At 36.7% G+C, this 19,751-nt stretch overlaps 3 protein-coding genes across 3 annotated transcripts in view; 2 read left to right on the forward strand and 1 right to left on the reverse strand.

Moving 5' to 3' along the window:
- Positions 1 to 1,631: 1,631 nt before the first annotated feature.
- On the forward strand, positions 1,632 to 7,340 carry LOC116292526 (myeloid differentiation primary response protein MyD88). Its single transcript, XM_031699868.2, has 5 exons — positions 1,632 to 2,179; positions 3,035 to 3,076; positions 4,422 to 4,457; positions 5,230 to 5,505; positions 6,212 to 7,340. The coding sequence occupies exons 1-5, from the start codon at positions 1,855 to 1,857 to the stop codon at positions 6,364 to 6,366; spliced, it is 834 nt and encodes a 277-aa protein (XP_031555728.2). The 5' UTR covers positions 1,632 to 1,854; the 3' UTR covers positions 6,367 to 7,340.
- Positions 7,341 to 8,788: 1,448 nt separating this feature from the next.
- On the forward strand, positions 8,789 to 13,523 carry LOC116292528 (superoxide dismutase [Mn], mitochondrial). The gene is made up of 5 exons (XM_031699870.2): positions 8,789 to 9,101; positions 10,216 to 10,332; positions 11,006 to 11,112; positions 11,972 to 12,044; positions 13,033 to 13,523. Exons 1-5 carry the CDS (start codon positions 8,870 to 8,872, stop codon positions 13,176 to 13,178), a joined length of 675 nt encoding a protein of 224 aa, XP_031555730.2. The 5' UTR covers positions 8,789 to 8,869; the 3' UTR covers positions 13,179 to 13,523.
- A 553-nt stretch (positions 13,524 to 14,076) lies between these two features.
- LOC116292511 (3-hydroxyisobutyryl-CoA hydrolase, mitochondrial) overlaps positions 14,077 to 19,751 on the reverse strand; it is a 10,357-nt gene continuing 4,682 nt past the window's right edge. Inside the window, exons 7-17 of the mRNA XM_089036696.1 lie at positions 19,646 to 19,698; positions 18,945 to 19,023; positions 18,175 to 18,252; positions 17,892 to 17,959; positions 17,508 to 17,594; positions 17,019 to 17,077; positions 16,502 to 16,583; positions 15,888 to 15,902; positions 15,402 to 15,506; positions 14,681 to 14,714; positions 14,077 to 14,287 (exon numbers count right to left, since the gene is read on the reverse strand). Of these exons, the coding sequence (XP_088892822.1) occupies positions 14,172 to 14,287; positions 14,681 to 14,714; positions 15,402 to 15,506; positions 15,888 to 15,902; positions 16,502 to 16,583; positions 17,019 to 17,077; positions 17,508 to 17,594; positions 17,892 to 17,959; positions 18,175 to 18,252; positions 18,945 to 19,023; positions 19,646 to 19,698 (776 nt within the window). The 3' untranslated portion in view covers positions 14,077 to 14,171. The remainder of the gene's footprint in view (positions 14,288 to 14,680; positions 14,715 to 15,401; positions 15,507 to 15,887; positions 15,903 to 16,501; positions 16,584 to 17,018; positions 17,078 to 17,507; positions 17,595 to 17,891; positions 17,960 to 18,174; positions 18,253 to 18,944; positions 19,024 to 19,645; positions 19,699 to 19,751) is intronic.

Consider the following 19,751-nt stretch of genomic DNA (forward strand, 5'->3'; position numbering starts at 1 on the left):
TACTATGAGTCAAATGCTCATTTGAAGTAAGTGAGCCGAAATCGTAAACAAGTTCAACTTTGCAATTCTTAGAGTGGTCGCACTAAACCATGAAACAAATACTTACTCTTAGTACCAAATATTACTAAATAGTAAGATATAACTAGCTAAAAACTAGTGTGAGCTGCGTCGGTGTTTCTAATGAAACGGTAATGATAAAAAGGTAAATTATACACCGTGAAAAAGATGAAAAAACTTACTGACGTTTGGGACGCTAGTCCTTCGTCGGAGTAAAAAGGAAAAAGGTAAAAAGGCTTTTTACTCCGACGAAGGACTAGCGTCCGAAACGTCAGTAAGTTTTTTCATCTTTTTCACGGTGTATAATTTACCTTTTTAGTAATGGTTATAGTGGTTATTAGACAATGGGATCCTGGGGGGTTGTAGTCGACCCGGTTCTGGATAGAGATGTGCCGCCAGAGGTTACAAAAACCTGTGCCTATTCTTAAAAGACACTAGAGAGTAAAAAATTCATACCCTATTCAAAGCAAGTCGGAAAAAGAATGGAAAAAAAAGCGTTTTAATGTCCTCATTTGATTGCGATTTTGGTTCATCTAGCTAACAACATGCTGGAATTTGAGCTTATTTTTGAACTTTCAGATATTTTTAGTTAGTTCTTAGAAAATAGTGTTTAAAGTAGATGTTAGAGTTTTTAATTTGTGAGTTATGAATTGTTTTGTGAAAAGGTTGATTTCCGCAGGCAATTTTCTTTTCAAAACCTGTCAAGATAGCCGTATTCAAAATTCATTATCTTGAAAACAAGCTCAGGACAGCCAATTTTTCTTTTCATTTTTGAAATCAGCGTTAAACTCTCTATAAAATATCTTTCTAAGAAAATTTTGTAAGGATTTCTTGATAAAGTAGTTAGTCACCTTAAGACAATCTTGGCTAGAATGTATGATTTCCTAATTCGCTTCCTAACTCGCTTCCTAACTCGCTTCCTAACTCGCTTCCTAACTCGCTTCCTAACTCGCTTCCTAACTCGCTTCCTAACTCGCTTCCTGACTTGCTAGTTAGTTTGTCTCAGTTTTGTAGGTCTACGGTCTACTGAGGTCTACTGAACTTAGACTTAATAGAAATCTTAGAGTGCATACCATATATCAGTGAAAAAGTTAACTAACAAAATTGTATAAATTAGTGTAAAGTTTTGTAGGTCTACGGTCTACTGAGGTCTACTGAACTTACTGCTAGTCTTTGCAAATTTGTGGAAATTTCTTACAAACGTTTTTCACGGATCATGCTATGCACTCTATTCAACAGTGTTACTAAATGCCCTCTAAATGGTGCACCCCTGAAATCGTGTGTCCGCCCATCACTCAAAGACAGACAGACGATTTTTACTTCGTGTCAAAAAAGTACCAGTGCGTGGCCGGTGCGTCGGTGTGGATGGGGCGCGCCGTAGTACTTGTACTAGCCTCTTTACACAGGGGAAAAAAACCGTGAAGGAAAGCCCCGCAATGATGAACAAAAGGTTAGTTTACAGTAGCTCTAAATATTAAAATACAAAGAATTTTAAACGTGGACGAGATTCGATATTCTGACATTTTTATATTTGGATATAAATATTTCGGCATGTTGGCAGCGAAGATCATGGGCCCGAGTTCGTCAATCATGCAGATGTGAAATCCTTCTGACAGGAAGTTGACTATCACGAATCTTTTTTTACTACTTTACGACTCGTTTTACTGGAATTATCTCGTAAGGAGGAGTGTTTTACAAGAAAGAAAGCTCTAAAAGGCTAAGGCGAAGAAAATTAGCCTTAAAACACAGAGAAAAAGCGAGTGTTTTGAGGGTTTTTCTTGAGATACAACGTCTAAGATGGCCAGTAGTGAAGAAACAAACCACGTATATCCTACAGCTCCGCTTGAAGAAGAAAAACTCGTAAGACACATGAGTTACGAGGCACTGTTACGTCTTTCACAGCTTCTTCGGCCTCATCATGAGTTAGGGAATAACTACACGGCTCTGGCTGGGCAACTTGGCTTTACCTTTGAAGAAATAACTGATCTAAGAGAGGAGAGAGATCCAGTTCACGTCATGTTGAATAAACCTGAATTGCGTGATCTGACCATATCCAGGTTAAAGTCTTGTCTCATGGCAATAGATCGACTTGATGCTTTACAGGAGTTGGAAACCTTTGAAGGTAATAGCTAATGACATCGATCTTGGTTCTCTTTGATATCTCTGTTGTGTTCCAGAATAATCACTCACGTCACTCCACTCAATTATTTATTCCGATCACTCACTTAGCTCAGCTAAGAAAAAAGCTTTAATACTTTATTTAATGCTTTATCACTAACCGTGATATTTTTATTAATGCTAATAAACTACACATTTTTAGCATTAAATTTTTTTCTTGTCATGCACTTTAATACTTCATGGGAGATGTCATTACTATTGACATCTCTCATGAAGTATTAAACTAAAACTAACTAACTATAACTATAAGTTATAGCCTAGTATAAAGTAGAGAAAAGTGCCGGCTTTGAAAGTCAAAAAATTGAATTTAACTTTAATTCAAGACTTGTTTGCATCTAAATATTTGACCAACTAGTTGGATTTAATTTGACTAAAACAGTTATTCCTCTCGCCCTCACAGCTTATGAGTCAATAACTCATTTGTGCTCGAGGACTAATTGCTAAATATTTTCTTTACTTTCACCTTGTTTTTTGGCTCTGACTTTGCAGTGAACAGAGATCATCATTATGGTTTTTCATGTAGACCTTTATTTTTTCTTAACATAATATCTCTCGCATTCGTGCCTCCTAGTGGATGCCAGCTCTAAATTTCTACCAGCCTGGCATTGCAGGCCACCTCCTTACCAGATATTTCTGGTCAACTAGCTAATTAGTTAATTCCTTCAAACCTGGAAAATGACAGGAAATTTTTCTATAAACCATGTACGTGAGCATGTACTGTAGTGGCTGGCATGGGCGTATCAGGACTAGCCAGAACAATACGCTCCATTTCAATATTTTGTATTTCTTTCATTCTCAGAAAAGACTCTGTACCCATCTGAATATAGACAGAGGCAAGCTGGTAAGTTTATTCTTTTATTGTTACTTTCAGCGTATGTTACAAAATAAACTCTACTTATTATTTTTTTAATGAGAGATGAGGCGGTAAGCCCACTCTGCTTACCACCTCATCTCTCATTTACTACTTTTTCGTGGGATTCTACCAGCTCACTAGGTACAATCTGCTGACGAGGCCCAATACAGGCCAAAACAGCTGTCCACGGTTTCTAGTTGAGCTGGCTCATTTTTACGTGACTTGAAGTTGTGAAGGCCCATTGGCCCTCTTCTTCAGTCGTTTCATACAAGGCTCATATTTACCTATTACGCATGTTCTTATATTTTTTTAAGGATTTATTATTTGTTTCAAAGTGGTATCTTTTGGGGCTAAAGTTAAAACAAAATCACACCCAAACCCTCTTAATCTCCGTTCTTTCTTGGTCAAGGGAGTTCTTCCCTCTAACAAAGAACCTGGTACTTTTCGCTGTTCTCGTTAACGTTGTTATACTTGTCCTCACATAGTCTCTCACACTTCTGTTGTCGGTCCTAAATCAACTGTTAAAATCACTGACCATTTTGTTTGTACCACTTCTAATGTTGTATATTGTATTAAATGTACCTGCTGTAATCTTTTGTATGTGGGGAGACTGGCCGCCGTCTTGGTGATCGCATTTGCAATCATCTTTATGATATTCGCAATAACGATCCCACCAAACCAGTTTCCCGCCATTTTAATCTAGCTAACCATTCTCTTTCTGACTTCATTGTTTTCGGTCTTTCTTTGCTTAATGGCAACAATGATTGTCGCAAGACCAAAGAAATGCGGCTTATTCACCTATTGGGCACTCTTAGTCCCAACGGGATTAATGAACGCTTTATTTTCAACTAACCTTTTCTTTTGTCTTTTGATTGTTTGTTTTTGTTTCCTTGCCTACCTTGCTCTCATTGGTTTCTTTTGTCTTATTCTATCATATATACACTCCTTTCTACCACTTCTTTCTCTTTTACTCCGACGAAGGACTAGCGTCCGAAACGTCAGTAAGTTTTTTCATCTTTTCACGGTGTATAATTTACCTTTTCATCATTACTGTTTCATTAGAAACACCGACGCAGCTCACACTAGTTTTTAGCTAGTTATACCTCTTTTTTAGGTGTTTGATATATTTTTTTGACTATTATCACTGCATAATAACCCTCCCCCCCCCCCCCCAAGGCTGCTTCACTACTACTTAAATTGTTCTGCTACTATTGCTGCTTCTGCTGTACTGCATTATGCATTGTGGATGTACTTATCATTTCAAAAGGTCTTTGCCTACATTTTTTTCCTAGATACATTTAGTAATGTTGTTATTTATACAATTATTTTGTAGAGAGACATGGGAGAAACAATGACCAACAATTCACAGGTAGTCAAGATATTGGATGATAATAGATTAATATTCCTTTTTGATAGAGGCTTTGCATCATCACATGATGGCAGCCATGACAGGAGGCACAACAATAGATTCTATTTCCCCCCGGGAAACCTAATCCTTTGTCATGTAAACCACATCCAGTCCTTCCTGCCTCCTGTCATGGCTGCATCTTGCGTGTTGGACTGGCCTGGAGTAAACACAAGTCTGATGCTCTACCAACTAAGCATTGCAATTTACTCTGTAACTTGTCTCTCAAGGCAATTGTGAGACAAGTTGCTGGAAAAGTGCAACAGGAGTTGTCTCGAGTAGTGTTGCACTCTTGTTGGTAATGCCAATGCACAGTGTACAGTAAAGTAAAGTAAAGTACCTATATTTAACGTCGGTAGTTCCTTCAGTTGAAATTCGGATAATTCGGATTTATCCGTATTACCCCTCCAACGACTTTTCTTGCAATTTTAAGGCATACTTTTCATGCCAAATACCATTGCAAGTTCTCCCCAGCCTAACCCAGCCAAAAAAATTTTGCAAGTTTCTGAGATCATGTTGCAGTGGACGTACATGTAACACCTCACCTTGGCAACTTGCCATGCTACATTTTCAAGCATTACAAAATAAGCTGCTGAGAAAATTGCACAGTGTAACAGGACCTTGAGTCAGCCAAGTGGCTGGTTTTGAAAACAATCTGTATCACTAGTTATAGTCAAAACGTCATGTTCTCAAAAAATCTTTGGTTGAGCAATTAACATTTTTCTTTTATTTTTAGTTCTTTCAAATGATGTAAAGTACGACGCTTTTATTTGCTACGCAAGTCAAGACATTGGGTTTGCAAAGGAAATCTTAAAAAGGTTGGAATCAGAACCTTACCATTTGAAATTATGCATTGACTACAGAGACATTCTTCCTGGGGGAGGAAACTTGAGCACAGTTGCACACATCATCGAGGAAAGATGTCAGAAGATTGTGGTGATATTGTCAGAATTTTTCAATAATGACGAAAGTGCTGACTTCCAGGCAAAGATAGCTTTGAGCTTGTCCCCAGGTGAGTTCCTTTTCTTAAAGTTAAAATTTCATTTTATGAAAATTTATTTTGAAGTTTACATCAATGTCCAAGATATTGCAGGTGAAATTCAGTCTAGATGTTTATGTAGATGTAGATGCAAGCTTGTAGATAGATACAGGCCCTGCTAGCTAGTAGAAGGGCTATTTCATCTTTATTTTTAAGTCTTTAGTGCTTTATTGGCTTTAACTTGTTTTTGTTGTCAGCTGAATATTACAAAGGAACATAGGCCTCTGCATTTTGGATGAGAAATAAAAAATAAAAAATTTGACTTAAAAAAATAAGAAATGAAATAAAACCATTTCCCCTTCTTCCCAAACTCTGTACTTCTCTCAAACAGTCTAAGCCTTATAACTGGAATATTACTATAACTGGGATATTACTGTATGTGTGTTATCCCAGAAGCTGTCATCCTTGCAACCAGCTGAGTTTTCCTCTTGAAACTATTGATTTTCAGGCCACCAAATGAAAAAAATAACGTTGCTAATAAGAGGTTGATAACAGTATCACAATAACTAATGAGTTTATATATTTTCTATTCCAATAATGAACATGTTTTTGTTTTTCGCTGATCAATTTTCACAGGCTTCATAACACCTCAGTTTTGCAGTGGACCTCATTTCTACGTCACTATTTCAGATCATCTGGTAGCTCAAATTATTTCTTATACCATTTTTGTTTGTTCCAGGTTGTAAAAATAAGCGTCTTATTCCAATCAAGTATGAACAGTGCAAGATTCCAACCATTTACAGATTTATCACCCACTTAGATTACACCAATGAAAACGCTAGAGAATATCTGTGGCCCAATTTAGCAAGGGCTTTAGGCTACGCTCCTAGGTAGTTATCTTTAAATTAATAGTTTTTATAGGATTTGGACAGTGCTCACTGATTTGAAAATATAGTGATTTTGTTTTAGGCTGTACATATACTCTTTAAAAGTTGCCTGCTAGTTTTTTTTGTTTTCTTTTTTTTTTTTTGTATAAATTTGTGCCATTGCATTATTATTGGTATCCTTTATAATCATTTTGCTCAGCTATATAGATAGTTAATTTGCCAAGTAGAACAATATGCGATATTCTTACTTACATTGGCAAAGCATTTCTCAAAACAAACCAAGTTTGTCATTGAATCAAAGTTCTTGAAATAACCTCTGGACTGATCCAAATCAGGGCGTGGACTGATCTAAATCAGACCGCTTGTTATTCTCTTAATATTAAGATTATTTGTATGAGTTTGAATCCATATTCATGTGTCTTTTGATCATGCACAGCCAGTAATACCACTTTCTAAAAGTATATATTTTTGCTCTTCTAGTTACAGTCAAAACGGCTTGATCTTACCCCCCCCCCCCCCCAGTTCCATTATTGGTTTCATTATTTGAATATTGAAATTTATTATTCGTTCTGAGAATACAAAGATGCAGGATTTAGAAATAATAACCAATTTGAAACTCAACATAACACCATAATCCAATCAGAATTGAGTTTTGAAAGGGTTATTATTTTGAATCGCAAGTCTCCGTATTCTCAGAAAGAAAAATTAAAAATTTGAATAATGACACCATTAATGATATCTAGGAGGGTAAGCTTGAGCCGTTTTGAATGTAAGAAAGATTACAGCATTAGTTTGTTGCTTCTTTTTTAGTGGGCCAGAATTGATTCAAATACTTTTTATGATGAAATCTGTGTGGCCGGCCCTCATGTAAAGAAAATTCATACCAATATCATTCTGAAAGACAAATATATTTCACATAAATTAAGTAGATATATATTATAAAATAGACAGAAATAGTACTAATAAAATTAGTAAATATAATATTAAGTTTCAAGTGCTGATCCCAAGCTTAGAGAAGCTGGAGTTGTTGTATTGTGTGGATCTTGAAAATACCCCACCATAATGGAGAAAATTTTGAAAAAAGCCCCACCACACTGGAATTTCCATTTTTTTAAATACAAAACTTGTCATTTTGTTCTTTCTCTGACCCCCCTGCCCTCCACCCCCTGGGAATTTCCTATTTCATCCATGGTGGGGCATGGATATTTTCTTGAACAAATGTATGCAGGGGTGGATCCAGGGGAGGGGTGCAGGGGGTGCGCACCCCTCCCTGGTTTGACTTTGTGCCCTACTTTGAACAGATAACCAATACTTTTTTCCTTTTGATTCTAAGGGGTGCACCCCTCCATGAGTTAATCCCTGGTATGCAACTGCCGTATAACATTACAGCTGCACCTCACTGCACTGCATGTTGCTTACATTATACACTACCAATTTTGTAAAAAATTATTTTTTGTCATGCAGTAATGTTTTCTTTACTCTTTGGAAATGGATGATTATTTCTACCTATAGAAATGCACTAATTAATGCCAAAATATGCCACAGTACACCACTGACAGAGACATTTGAAGTTGCTGAGCCACTACCTCACAGACTTCAGACATGACAAAGGCAACAGACCAAATCCACTTGGGTGTGAATGTTTTCTCATTTCAGATCACATGTTGTACCCTTGAGAAATAGGCCTTTTGTTTGAGTCATATCCATATTTCTGTGTCTTCTCATGTCCAACCATTCAACAAAGAAATGATACTCTAGGGAATGACACTTGATCTGAATTGGGAAAACATTACGCCCAAGTGGATTTGGCAGTATTTTGGCCTCTGCCCTCTCTGTGGGGGTAAAATACAGGATAATGTTCTATACTCCTGAGGACATCATGGGAGAGACCAACTGGCCACCTAACCAAATCTGATGTTAGATCAAGATTTAAAAGGAGAATAAGTGAATTCCATACTCACTTAAAATATCTAGCTTCCCATTTTCACTGGCTATTCTTCGTTTGCAGTAGACATCATAGCCGCCATGTTGAAAGAATTTGACAAAAAATTTTTCAATGAATTCTTTTGTTATATCTTCCAACATGGCAGACATCCCTTTTGTTATTGTGATCTCTTGGGTTGATTGCAAACCAAGAATAAATACCAGTGCCCATCTAAATCCCATTTTCTTATACCTATCCTGTTTTCCTGGATATTAGAAATATATACCCTAAATAACCTTCAAAACTCGGTTAAACTGCATAAAGGAGTTTGAAATAATTCTATTTATGTTTTTCCAAATAGAATACGGCATATATATTCTAAATCCCCATACATTCTCTTATGAATGTTTTGAAATTGGGTTGCCTGTGGTTGATGCATCCGAGGCCCATATAGGGCCACTTTTGTTTGGTACTCTCACACAACGGACATCAAGGGACATTTTCACGTTACTGTTCTTTTATAAAGATTCAGGGGGAAGAACGTGTTTACAGAAGACCATAAGAGAGGCTTTACGATTTTTTTAAAATGCTATCCAGGACAAAATCAGGCATTCATTGCCTGCAGAAGCTTTCTCCAGCTGTCTTGAACGTGTTGGTCAGAGCAAAGCACACACTACCTGATTTACCGTACGATTACGATGCCCTTGAGCCGACCATCAATACAGATATTATGCGTCTCCATCACAGCAAGCACCATCAGACTTATGTGAATAACCTGAATGTTGCTGAGGAAAAATACGCCGAAGCACAGGCTAAAGGTGAACTTATGCTTGCTAGTTAGCTGCTGTTTGTGTTCTAGCTTTTGAGGATTTTATTTGTTAGAACCACGTTTGACAAAATAAGCCAGCTCGTCTGGGTGCAGTAGGTGTATACGACAGTGTATACAACAGCCTACTTAATTGGCCAATTGTACAATGAAATATGGTTTATTGGCAATGTTCATGGAAAAATAATATTGTCTTTGGAGTCCTGAAATCTTTGTTTAGTGTTGCTGTAAACTTCTATGCAAACCTATGAGCTCTTAACTATATGGCTTAAATTTATTGTGTAGTTCCAAAAACTATCCATACCCACTCCACAGAGGAATGTGGAATTTTCGAAGGGTGGGGGGGCAGAGAAAGAACAAAAATTACAGAGTTTGTATTAGAAGAAAATTGGAATTTTTGGGGGTAGGGAGGTGTCTTTAAAAAAATCCTCCATGGGGGGGGGGGGGGGGGGATATGGATATGGATATGGAACTACACATTAGATAATATATGAAATGAAATAATCCATGGTAACCAAATTACATAATATGAGATAAAAAAGAGAAGGAGATCTTTGAAAAAACTGGATGGATGAGTGAAGTGAATCTTAATGGTAATATTTTCCTAGATAAACCCCCCTCCTGCCACGCCATTCCCACTTATCATCCCCCCATAACGTCCCCCCTTACCATCCCCCTCACCATCCCCCTCACCATCACCCCTCACCATCCCCAGACATGCACACACAAAAAACATAAGTCCCCCTGGATTTCTACTTTCCTCTAATATAACCTACCTCCCTGGACTAAGCCGTATTTCCTGAGAAAAGGTTAACAAACAAGTTGCATTATGGTGTAGCCTGGGTACAAGCAACAGCATATAAGCCATGATGAGCAAAAGACAATTGTACCCAAGCTGGACTATGACACACCTATGCTCACATACTATAGTAAGATCCACAATTTATTGTTTATTCCTCCCACATCCCGCTAGCATCTTCCAGCTAATCCTCAGGGTCCTCAAGCAAATTCAAAATACTGCAGGAGCTATGAGTCCCTGCTTTATGCCAACCTCAATATTGTCCTAGATTGTAGAGTTATGTTACTATCTATCTGTCTTTCTATAGGTGATTTGGATTCAGCCATAGCACTACAGCCAGCTTTGAAATTCAATGGTGGTGGACACTTGAATCATACGATATTCTGGACCAATTTATCACCCAATGGAGGTGGAGAACCTACAGGTAGGCCCACAGAAACTTTGGCATTTGGTATATAACAATAGTTATTTTTATCATATTCATCTAATTAATGTCAACCCATTGAGATCCATTATTTTGCATATTTCTTAGAATGATTTATTATTATAATTATTCCTATCATTTACGATTTATGATACTTTCCCCATGAGGGCAGGGACACTACAACAGCGTTTCCGATAAGTGTGGGCCCAGTAGTGTTGGCATGGGCACTAAAGATGGTCATCACCGTCTTTAGTGGGTTTTTTAACGGGTCTACGGCCTACAGTTTTAAGTCCTTGTCTGAGAAGACTTGAAGGTCCAATCATTTGTACATAGATGTAATTACAAAGGCAGCACCATTCATCATCATCATTATATTAATTATTATTATAATCATATAAGCATTCCATAAATACATAATTTGGGATATGTCTGAGTTTTGAACTTGTATTTTTAAACTCATTAATAATGCATGAGGAAAACACAACAGAAATCACGACCATGAAGAGTTTTGTAAATCAGATACAGAATCCTGTTCATTTGCATAAACTTTAAGATGGATTTTCTTGCCCAGATTCACTTTTATCTTGAAAATTTTAGTGAAACACAAACTCGAGTTTGTATATCGGATACAACACGGCCACTCATACTGTATATATTACGTTCTCTTGGCCAGGTGATCTGATGGAAGCAATCAAGAAAGACTTTGGCTCATTTGAAAATTTTAAAGAAAGATTTAATGCCGCTACTATAGCTGTTCAGGGTTCAGGTTGGGGATGGCTGGTGAGTGGCTTCACATTAATTTGTTGTATTCGACATTCCCATTCGGTCCTAAATGAATACCAGATGTTTCGTTACAGTCAAACCCCCAAGAATACATTATTCATTTGATTATATGATTATTTGAAGCATTGTTTGTTATGCATTCCGTTTGAAAATATGTAAACAAACATTTAAAACATTATTTGATTACTGATTGGATCAAACAAACAATTGCCTTTCTGACAGAACAACTGGACATCATTAATACACTTCTCGATCAACTTCACACAAAGCATTTGTGATGCTGTAATTTTGATCCATGTTATTGTGAAACTACTTTTCAACATGTTATTTCTTTGTAATATGATGTTATGACTTGAATATAGACATGTTTATGTATATGACAACTCCACATTCAACTACCACATTTAAAGGGGCAATTGGATGAAAATGGATAAAAATTGGAAATGACTTTAAACTTAGTTAAACGCATCTATATGGCCCCAATAGTAGCCAGGCAACATATTTTCTTCACAGTAAAAAGTGGCGGATATAAATTATCAATTTTATTCGGCATCTAAATTGTGAGTAAATGACGTCATTTACTCAACTCTATTGTTCTTTTCTCTTTTAACCCAAAATTTCTCAACTGCAAGTGGCTCCCAGGCTAAAATTTTTGCTAATCTGGTTTACATAATCAATTTATCCACAAATACTTCAATTATTCAGACTTTGAAAAATTGGGGCGTTTTCATCCAAGTGCCCCTTTAATGTATTCTAGAGTGATTTCACTTTGCCTGTGAAACAAAATTATTATGCTTAGTGACTAACAGTCAAAGTATGACAATATTTAATGCTCAACTTCGTATGTCATTCCCAGGGCTACAACAAAGTTAACAAAAGACTAGCTATATCAACATGCTTAAATCAAGATCCTCTACAAGCAACCACTGGTAAATACCTTCTAGAAGTACTGTTCGTTTGCACGTTACGTCATCGTGGCCATGTTGGTGCCATTTAACAAAAGATTTCTCATTAGTACTATTGTTAACAGCACCACAATGGCTGCCATGTTTTTGTCTTTGGACTCTCTTGGGAATGCTTGCTTGCAACCCATCAATTACACCCATTACCTTACAACCATATCACCATGGAAGCCAGCTCACATTCTAATCTTGAGTTTTTGGCATCTGTCATGTCAATCAAATATTTTGATTGATTGAAGCCAAATACCCAGACAGATGAATGGGATTATCTGGTCGCATAATCATAATACCTCAGCATCACATGTGAGTAGAGTTTGTTAGGTCTCCCTCTTGATTCAAGGGTTTTTCTCTGGGATCTTCAGTTTTTTTCCTTCCCAAAACCTCACATGCTAAATTAAAATTTGTCAATCTGTTAGCCATTCCCTGACTTTGATCAGGTAAGAGGTTGTTTCAGTGTTAAATCTGTGAGTTAGCTGTGCCCTGACTTAGTTCAGCCAAGAGGGTTAGGGGTTAGGTCTGCGAGTTAGCCATACTTAGATTTTCTTCCAGGGTTCGTGCTACTCCTCAGACTCCTTGAAAACTCCTTGAATTCACTCCTCAGACTCCTTGAAAACTCCTTGAATTTCATTCACGTTTTCAAGGGCACTTGAAAAGCTCTTGAATTTTACGATTTTAGCGAAACTCCTTGAAAACTCCTTGAATTTTTGCTTTGATCATTACTTGCATGGTTCTGAAATAGATCTAGTCAGAAAGACTGGAGAATCTGAAAGTCGGCCATGTGCAACCACTGTGTAAAACCTTGGCATAGTTAGCTGAACATACTCCTTGAAAATTCATTTTTGGATCCTTGTATACTCCTTGAATAGTCCTTGAATTTTAAGTCATTACCTCGGCACGAACCCTGTTCTTCTATACTGTACACGACGCAAATTAATTTTAATTCTATTTTTTTCAGGTCACATTCCTCTTCTAGGCATCGACGTTTGGGAGCATGCATATTACCTTCAGTACAAGAATGTTAGACCAGATTATGTCAAGGCCATCTATGATGTCATTAACTGGACAAATGTTGCTGACCGCTATCAGGCTGCTGCTACTTGAGCAGAGAAACCACGAAATTCATGTGCAAGAAGTTTGATCAGACATTTTATTATTCCAATATTTTTTTGGTAAAAAAGCACAACTCTTTGGAGAATTGCAAGTAATAGAACTGATCTTTTGTTAGGGTAAGCTGTACTAAAAGAATTTCCATTCCTACTTGTGGAGAAAAGAATAAGGAAATAAGTTGCACACAACACTGTGACAATGGTGTCATCGTAACAGTCTGTTTGATATTTTTGGGGAAAAATGCTATACCTGGTACTTGTATGATACCTATATAGTGTTATAATATCAATAGTTTTTGATAAGCACCAAGGTTATTTCAAATAAAGAAAATTCAGTTCAGTAGTGCAGCAGTGATATTTTACTTTATTTAAATATTGAAGTGATTTTACTTGACCCATGAAACAAAAAATTAGTTGTTAATCTGGGGGGGGGGGGGGGTACTCTTACCCGTTTAGGGTAGGGATGTGTTGCTGAGCCCTCTGAACCCTGACCTTGTTCCAGAGTAAAATCGCTGAAATTCATACCCTGTTCCAGAGCAAGATCGCTGAAAACCATAACCTTTTCCGGTAGAGCGAAAATAGATACCCTGTTCCAGAGAGGAGAGAGCGTGATTTCATATATCCTGTCCCAGAGTGAGCGCAGTTTTATATACCCTGTTCCAGAGTAGAATCGCTGAAAACCATACCCTGTTTGGCTGCAATCTACCCATATAGCAAATATAGGGGAGTACCCCCCCCCCCCCCCCCCGGGTTGTTAATGTGTAATATTCAAATAAGATCTACTAATAATAATTATTACTAATTTAGTAATTATTACAGTCAAAACGGCTCAATCAAATTTCTAAGAGTCTAAGATGGTATCCTTTGATTGACAGAAGCCAAAAACGCATGTGTTGGCTATAAATGAAATCACTCTTTAATATTCTGTTCCTTCAGATACTTATTTATAAGTACTTATAATTAAAATTGGTTAACAAATGCTGATTTATCACAGCACAAGATCCCTTTCACCAAGGGGTAAAAAGTAAGAGTCTACTTTTTCATTAGATACTCCTTGCAGTGTAGATGGGTTCCATCTTGGACTGTTATCCTTGTCAACCAATACTGAAAATGAAAAGTCAAAATCCTTGGTAAACATAATCATGGTTAGATACACTCAAAGTCAGAGGCTGCTTTTAACCGGGTGTTTCACTTCCAGGGGGTCAATAAGCTGTTCATGTTAGCAAGCTCTCACTTTATCATTGTTTATAGTGAGGAGGTCAAACAAAAGTGAGGAGTTTAGTAGGGGGCAAGAAAACTTAGGCATTAGAGAAACTTGGTACCAGGAACTTCCTATGAATCAGAGAAGGGGGGGAGGGTGCAGATAACTTTGGCATCCATACAACTAGATTCAAAATGTGTGAGTGCGTGACTATAGCTTTACACTGAAGAAGGCCTGAGATTGGACCAAAACATCTGCACAATGTCTCGAAACCCATGCACGAATTGCACGCATACCTGCTCTTATTCCTTCATAAAAGTCTTCATTTTCCTATTGATAAAATTAAAAGTAAAAATTAAAATAAGTGTCAGAGAACCTCATGCCAGTGTTGGCACTAGCTTAGGGAAGGGGGAAACAAAAAAAGTTTGCGTTCAGCACCAAATTTAATTAATTCATGCAGGATTCCTGTGGATTTGGCAGGGAAATGGTACATCGCCCCCCCCCCCCCCCTCCTTAAGCAAGTACTCGCTACCCCCCTGAGTGATGGCATATACAAGTTGTGTTACAAGCTAGAATAATGGAAAATTAATAAAGTATCATTGGTTTCATGGAACATTCATTGTAACTTGAATTTAACCAGCAGAAAAATTCGGCCATAGAGTACATTCAAGTAATACTCCATTTTACAGTTCAGTTCAATGACCATGAATATTATATTAGTAAAGTCAAGGTTGGAGTTGCCGCACATGATAAACTAGTTTTGCTATGTGAGGAAACTCCAACCTTGACTTGGAACTATTATTAGTGATCCAATTGGAACTATTACTAGTGGTCACTGAATGGGGGGGGGGGGGGGGGGGGTATTGTCTTCATCTGAGCCTGTGAAACCTCATACTGACCATTATTATGTTAAAGTAATAAAGTTACGATACAGTTTAAGGTATTGTATTGCATTGTATATGTACATAGTCAACACCAGTTAAATCTAATCTTATTCAATATTCAATTGTCACAAACCATAAATCTCTGTGATATTCTGTACTCCATCTGTAGACAATCTGCTAAATTCATTCTTGCTCCTTCTTGAAGTTGACGTAAGGTAACTTTACAGGATGAGGGCGACTAAAAGGAAAATAATAAAGAAATGGTTGGGTACTATAATCTTCTGCTTCACTGAGATGTGCAGATTCACAGGGCCCCATTGGAGACATGGGCTCTCTAATATTATCAAAATAATAAATTAAATGTGGATGGAAAAACATTTTTGATAGAAAAACCACTTGCTTGACAGAGTTTTTTTACCACATGACTATAATTATCATTGTTTCTTTATTTTTTCCCCCATTCATGACAGATGAAAGTGTGCAAGGGATTCTGGTAGCTGTAGTAAACAACATTATCAAGCAAATGGTATACTTCCCATAGCTCAAATAGCCAAATATATACCTGCCCAACTCATTATGAATGCATGTAGTCTTATTGCTGTAAGCCTTTTAAACTCACCATTTTATTGATAGTCTGTTGATTGCAATGACATTATGAAATGAAAAGAAAATCAATCAATAAATCAATGGTTGTAATTCAATAAAATAAATAATTTTATCAGGCTAGCACTTTCTCATCAATAAACCTCTCAGTGATGACTGCACTTAAGCTACATATTATTTCCATTCTGGCAGTTTATGGTCTAGTACATGTATATATCAAGAGAGGTTTTTATTCTAGGGGACCATAGTCTTGACAATAGACCTTTCCCGAATTCGCTTGAGTGATCACAAAACAATGGTTTCAAGTTGAGGTTGCACTTGATGAATAAAAGAATCAAGTTCAGTTTCGACTTCAAACCATTGTTTCATGGTCATCCAAGCAAATTCAGGAAAGGTCTATTGGGGAGCCAGGGCTAAGCTAGCAGAGCTAATTAAGCTACATGGCATTCATATCATGATGACATTTCTTGTAACTGTTTCAATTTTCAAATACACTGAGAGAGTAATAAAGAGGAGCTAGTACTGAAGCTTCTCCTTCACATTACGCTCTTACCCTGTGTGGCCCATTTTGAAATAAAAGAATATTTCAGTCCGGTCTGAGTTTCTGCGTAATATTTCCATCGTCCCTACCTCAATCTGTTTATTGGCCCACTCTGATCCATCTTTTTCTAAAGATGATATGATATCCTCTACTGTATTCTTGTCAAAACAACTGCAATAAAAATATACTAAAATAGTTGGATTTTAAAATATTATCAAAACATGTCCCAGAAGGTGTTAAGTAAAAAGAAAAAAAGAAAAAAGAAGAAAAAAAAACAACAGGGCCACACCCAGCACCCAAAAGTTCATAGGGTATATGTATTGTGCAATAACTTCCAAATATGTCAATACAACTGACAACACTACAGTGGTCATGAACAAATGACTGATCTACTGGCATTCAACCTTGCTAGTTAGATCAAAATTAATTTCCATAGGACACATACTGTACATACAGGGGTATCTCTAAGAGCTAAGAGAGTGCCCAGCTGTGGTCATTACAATAATGGCCATTGGCCGCACGATGCATTTTTTTCAATAAATTTTCAGAAGATAAATACTATTAATATAAATACAATTGTGTCATATCACAAAATTCCATACTGACCTGTTAATTTTGTCCATGTGTTCTTGTAACGTAAAGTTTGGGTTTTGATCTTTGGAGCACTATATAATAGAAAAACATCCAAACACATATAGCTATTTCAAAAAAGGTTGAATATTGAATACTGCATACTGAATAGTGTATTCCAAGACCAAAGGGCATTGTGTGTCTCACTAATTTGAAATAAAAAGTAAATATTCAGCAATTAACTCTCTACATGTAGTTAGTATATTGTTCCAGATGGAATAGTACACTACAAAAAGAATAAATAATTATTATCATTAGTCCTACTTTAGACAATGTCACTATGACCCACAGTGCACTTTGGTCTTAGAATGCACTATTCAGTATGCAGTATTCAGTATTCAACCTTTTTGAAATAGCTGTTTACCTATTACTGGAATTGTGAACACCTGACTTCATCATTGACTGCATAAAACCTCTTTACAGTGAGCATAATGATTGTATATAATGGTGACTTTATATCATTACCTCTTTATCAAAATCATCTAATAATCCTCGTACCGTCTGCAACCTACAGTCTGATAGACCAAGTAAAGATGACTCAAGTTCTGAAAGCTGTGGTAATAATAAATAGAAATAGAATTTAAAAAATTCTTTGAAATTAACAGCTAGACAATTGTACCAGCTCACTTGATACACCGTGCCGATGAGGCCCAGCAATACAGGCCAAAACTGCTGTCCATGGTTTCTAGTTGAGCTGGTTAATTTTTTATGCTAGTTAAAGTTGTGAAAGGCTTGTATGGCATCTTGTTTATCGAACTTAGGAAAGTCTTATGGTGCCATTAAAGTTGTACCACGCGATCGTTTTATAACATTCAGATAATTATAAAGAGCCACTAAGTTAACACTTGCCTTCTCTGCTTTCACAAAATGTGTTGCAATACCAGCATGTTTGACATCATAACCTTTCAGACGAAAACCTTAAGAAAAGAGAAGCAATATTGAAACATACATTTATTTATTTGACATGGCATTGAACAATCGTCACCAATATTTTGTGACCATAGCAACCAAGCCATTGGTCATCCCCCGGCAACTGTCACACTGAGTTCTCAAAGGATAGCAAGGTGGCCACAGCAACCAAGCCATTGGTCATCCCACGGCACCTGTCACACTGAGTTCTCAGTTTTCCTACCTGTCAAAGCAAGATATATTCCAAGGTTTCCTTCCAGTCGTGGCAAGGCATGTCCTCCACCAACATCAGGGAAAAGTCCTGCAAGAGTGCACAACAGTAGCTATTATTATCAGGAGATACTAAATACAATTATTAAAGGTTAATATATGTTATTAGTAAAGTTGTTAGAGAGTCAGAAGTCAGTCTATATGTACTAGGTTGATATTACTGGCAGTCAGAGGTAGGTTAAGCCAATAAGCTGTTAATGGGTTGTTGATAGGTAACAATAATATCGATGGTTGGTTGATTGGTTGTTGGTAAGAACTCTGGATCTAAGGTTTTAATAATTCCTGTACTGCATATCCTAAATTTGTTGTCTGGTTTTCCAGGCCCTCTGTAAGATTAAGAATTTCGTAGACCATAGGCCCCGCAGGCACCATAAATAATTAACATCAAGAATCAGTCGAGTGTGCATCATTAACTTGTAAGTAGTTTTCTTTTTCTTTTTCTTTTTGAATTTGTTCCTTTTTATGAAGCTCATTAATTGTAAATTGTTTGTTGTAGCGAATCATACAATCTTCTGTGTAATTGTGCAATAATTGTCAAACTGGAGTTAATAAATACGCATGCTGGAGTCAATGTGTACGAAGGCTCAACTATTCATGTAGTTTGGAGACTACACCCTCTGTAAACCCTGTGAGTTAGCTGTGCTCTGAATCAATTAGCTCAGCCCAGAGGTTGTTTTAGGGTATCAATAAATGAAAAAAGAAGAATATTTGAAGAATATTTACCAATAGCAGTCTCAGGCATAGCAAATAAGGTCTTTTCTGTAGCAACTCTAAAGTGACCATGAACAGAGAGTCCTACACCCTAAAAAATTCAAATCCTCAAAAATAAGAGTACCAAACTTTGGCCCTATCAAAGGAAAGAAAAACTTGAAACTTCATCATGAATCATAACTTTTCCTATTTATTTTAGATATTTCATTGTCTATAGTTCCATTCATTAATTTGCAATTTGATCATAAAGAGCACTGTAATTTATATAGAGGATATTACATGGGTGCACGGAGATGCAAATTTTATCTTCGAGCGTTCAATTGATATCTCATGAGTGAGCACAGCGAACAAGTGAGATATCTAAATTGAACAGGAGAAGATAAAGTTCATGTCTCCAAGCGTCCATGTAATGTTCTGTTTATTATATAGATATCGATGAAACTTAAATAAAACAAAAGCTCAAAAATTATTCATTAAAGTAGCAAGCCGATTTAACAGCGTTATCTTCACGTGTGAAAGATATGGTATCTTCCACTGGTGAAAGATATCAAGTTTTCGACACTAAAGAAAACCTGGTATTTCATCAATATCTATATAATAATATGCAGTATATATACAGTTGTATATATTAGGCATTAAGAAGACAACAAATACCTATAGACATAGACTATCTTAATCAGAAATAAGGAAGATGGTGCTTTATTTTAACCTACCCCACCCATAGTGATGCCATGAATTAAAGCAACATAAGGAGTTTGTAATGTACCTGTTGAGAAAATTTAAAAAAATTAACTTTATCAGAAAAGATTTGTAATTAAA

The sequence above is a fragment of the Actinia tenebrosa genome, unplaced genomic scaffold (genome assembly GCF_029948245.1).
Source record: "Actinia tenebrosa isolate PJP-AT-01 unplaced genomic scaffold, QUT_ActTen_1.0 PGA_scaffold4__44_contigs__length_22323623, whole genome shotgun sequence".
Taxonomy (NCBI): Eukaryota; Metazoa; Cnidaria; class Anthozoa; order Actiniaria; family Actiniidae; genus Actinia; species Actinia tenebrosa.

Bases quoted from the DNA above. Each gene is read 5' to 3' on its own strand.
- LOC116292528 (XM_031699870.2), top strand. From the start codon at position 8,870: ATGCTATCCAGGACAAAATCAGGCATTCATTGCCTGCAGAAGCTTTCT. The intron at 9,102-10,215 runs GTGAACTTATGC...GTCTTTCTATAG, and splicing joins CGCCGAAGCACAGGCTAAAG to GTGATTTGGATTCAGCCATA. The intron at 10,333-11,005 runs GTAGGCCCACAG...TCTCTTGGCCAG, and splicing joins TGGAGGTGGAGAACCTACAG to GTGATCTGATGGAAGCAATC.
- LOC116292526 (XM_031699868.2), top strand. From the start codon at position 1,855: ATGGCCAGTAGTGAAGAAACAAACCACGTATATCCTACAGCTCCGCTT. The intron at 3,077-4,421 runs GTAAGTTTATTC...ATTATTTTGTAG, and splicing joins ATATAGACAGAGGCAAGCTG to AGAGACATGGGAGAAACAAT. The intron at 5,506-6,211 runs GTGAGTTCCTTT...TGTTTGTTCCAG, and splicing joins AGCTTTGAGCTTGTCCCCAG to GTTGTAAAAATAAGCGTCTT.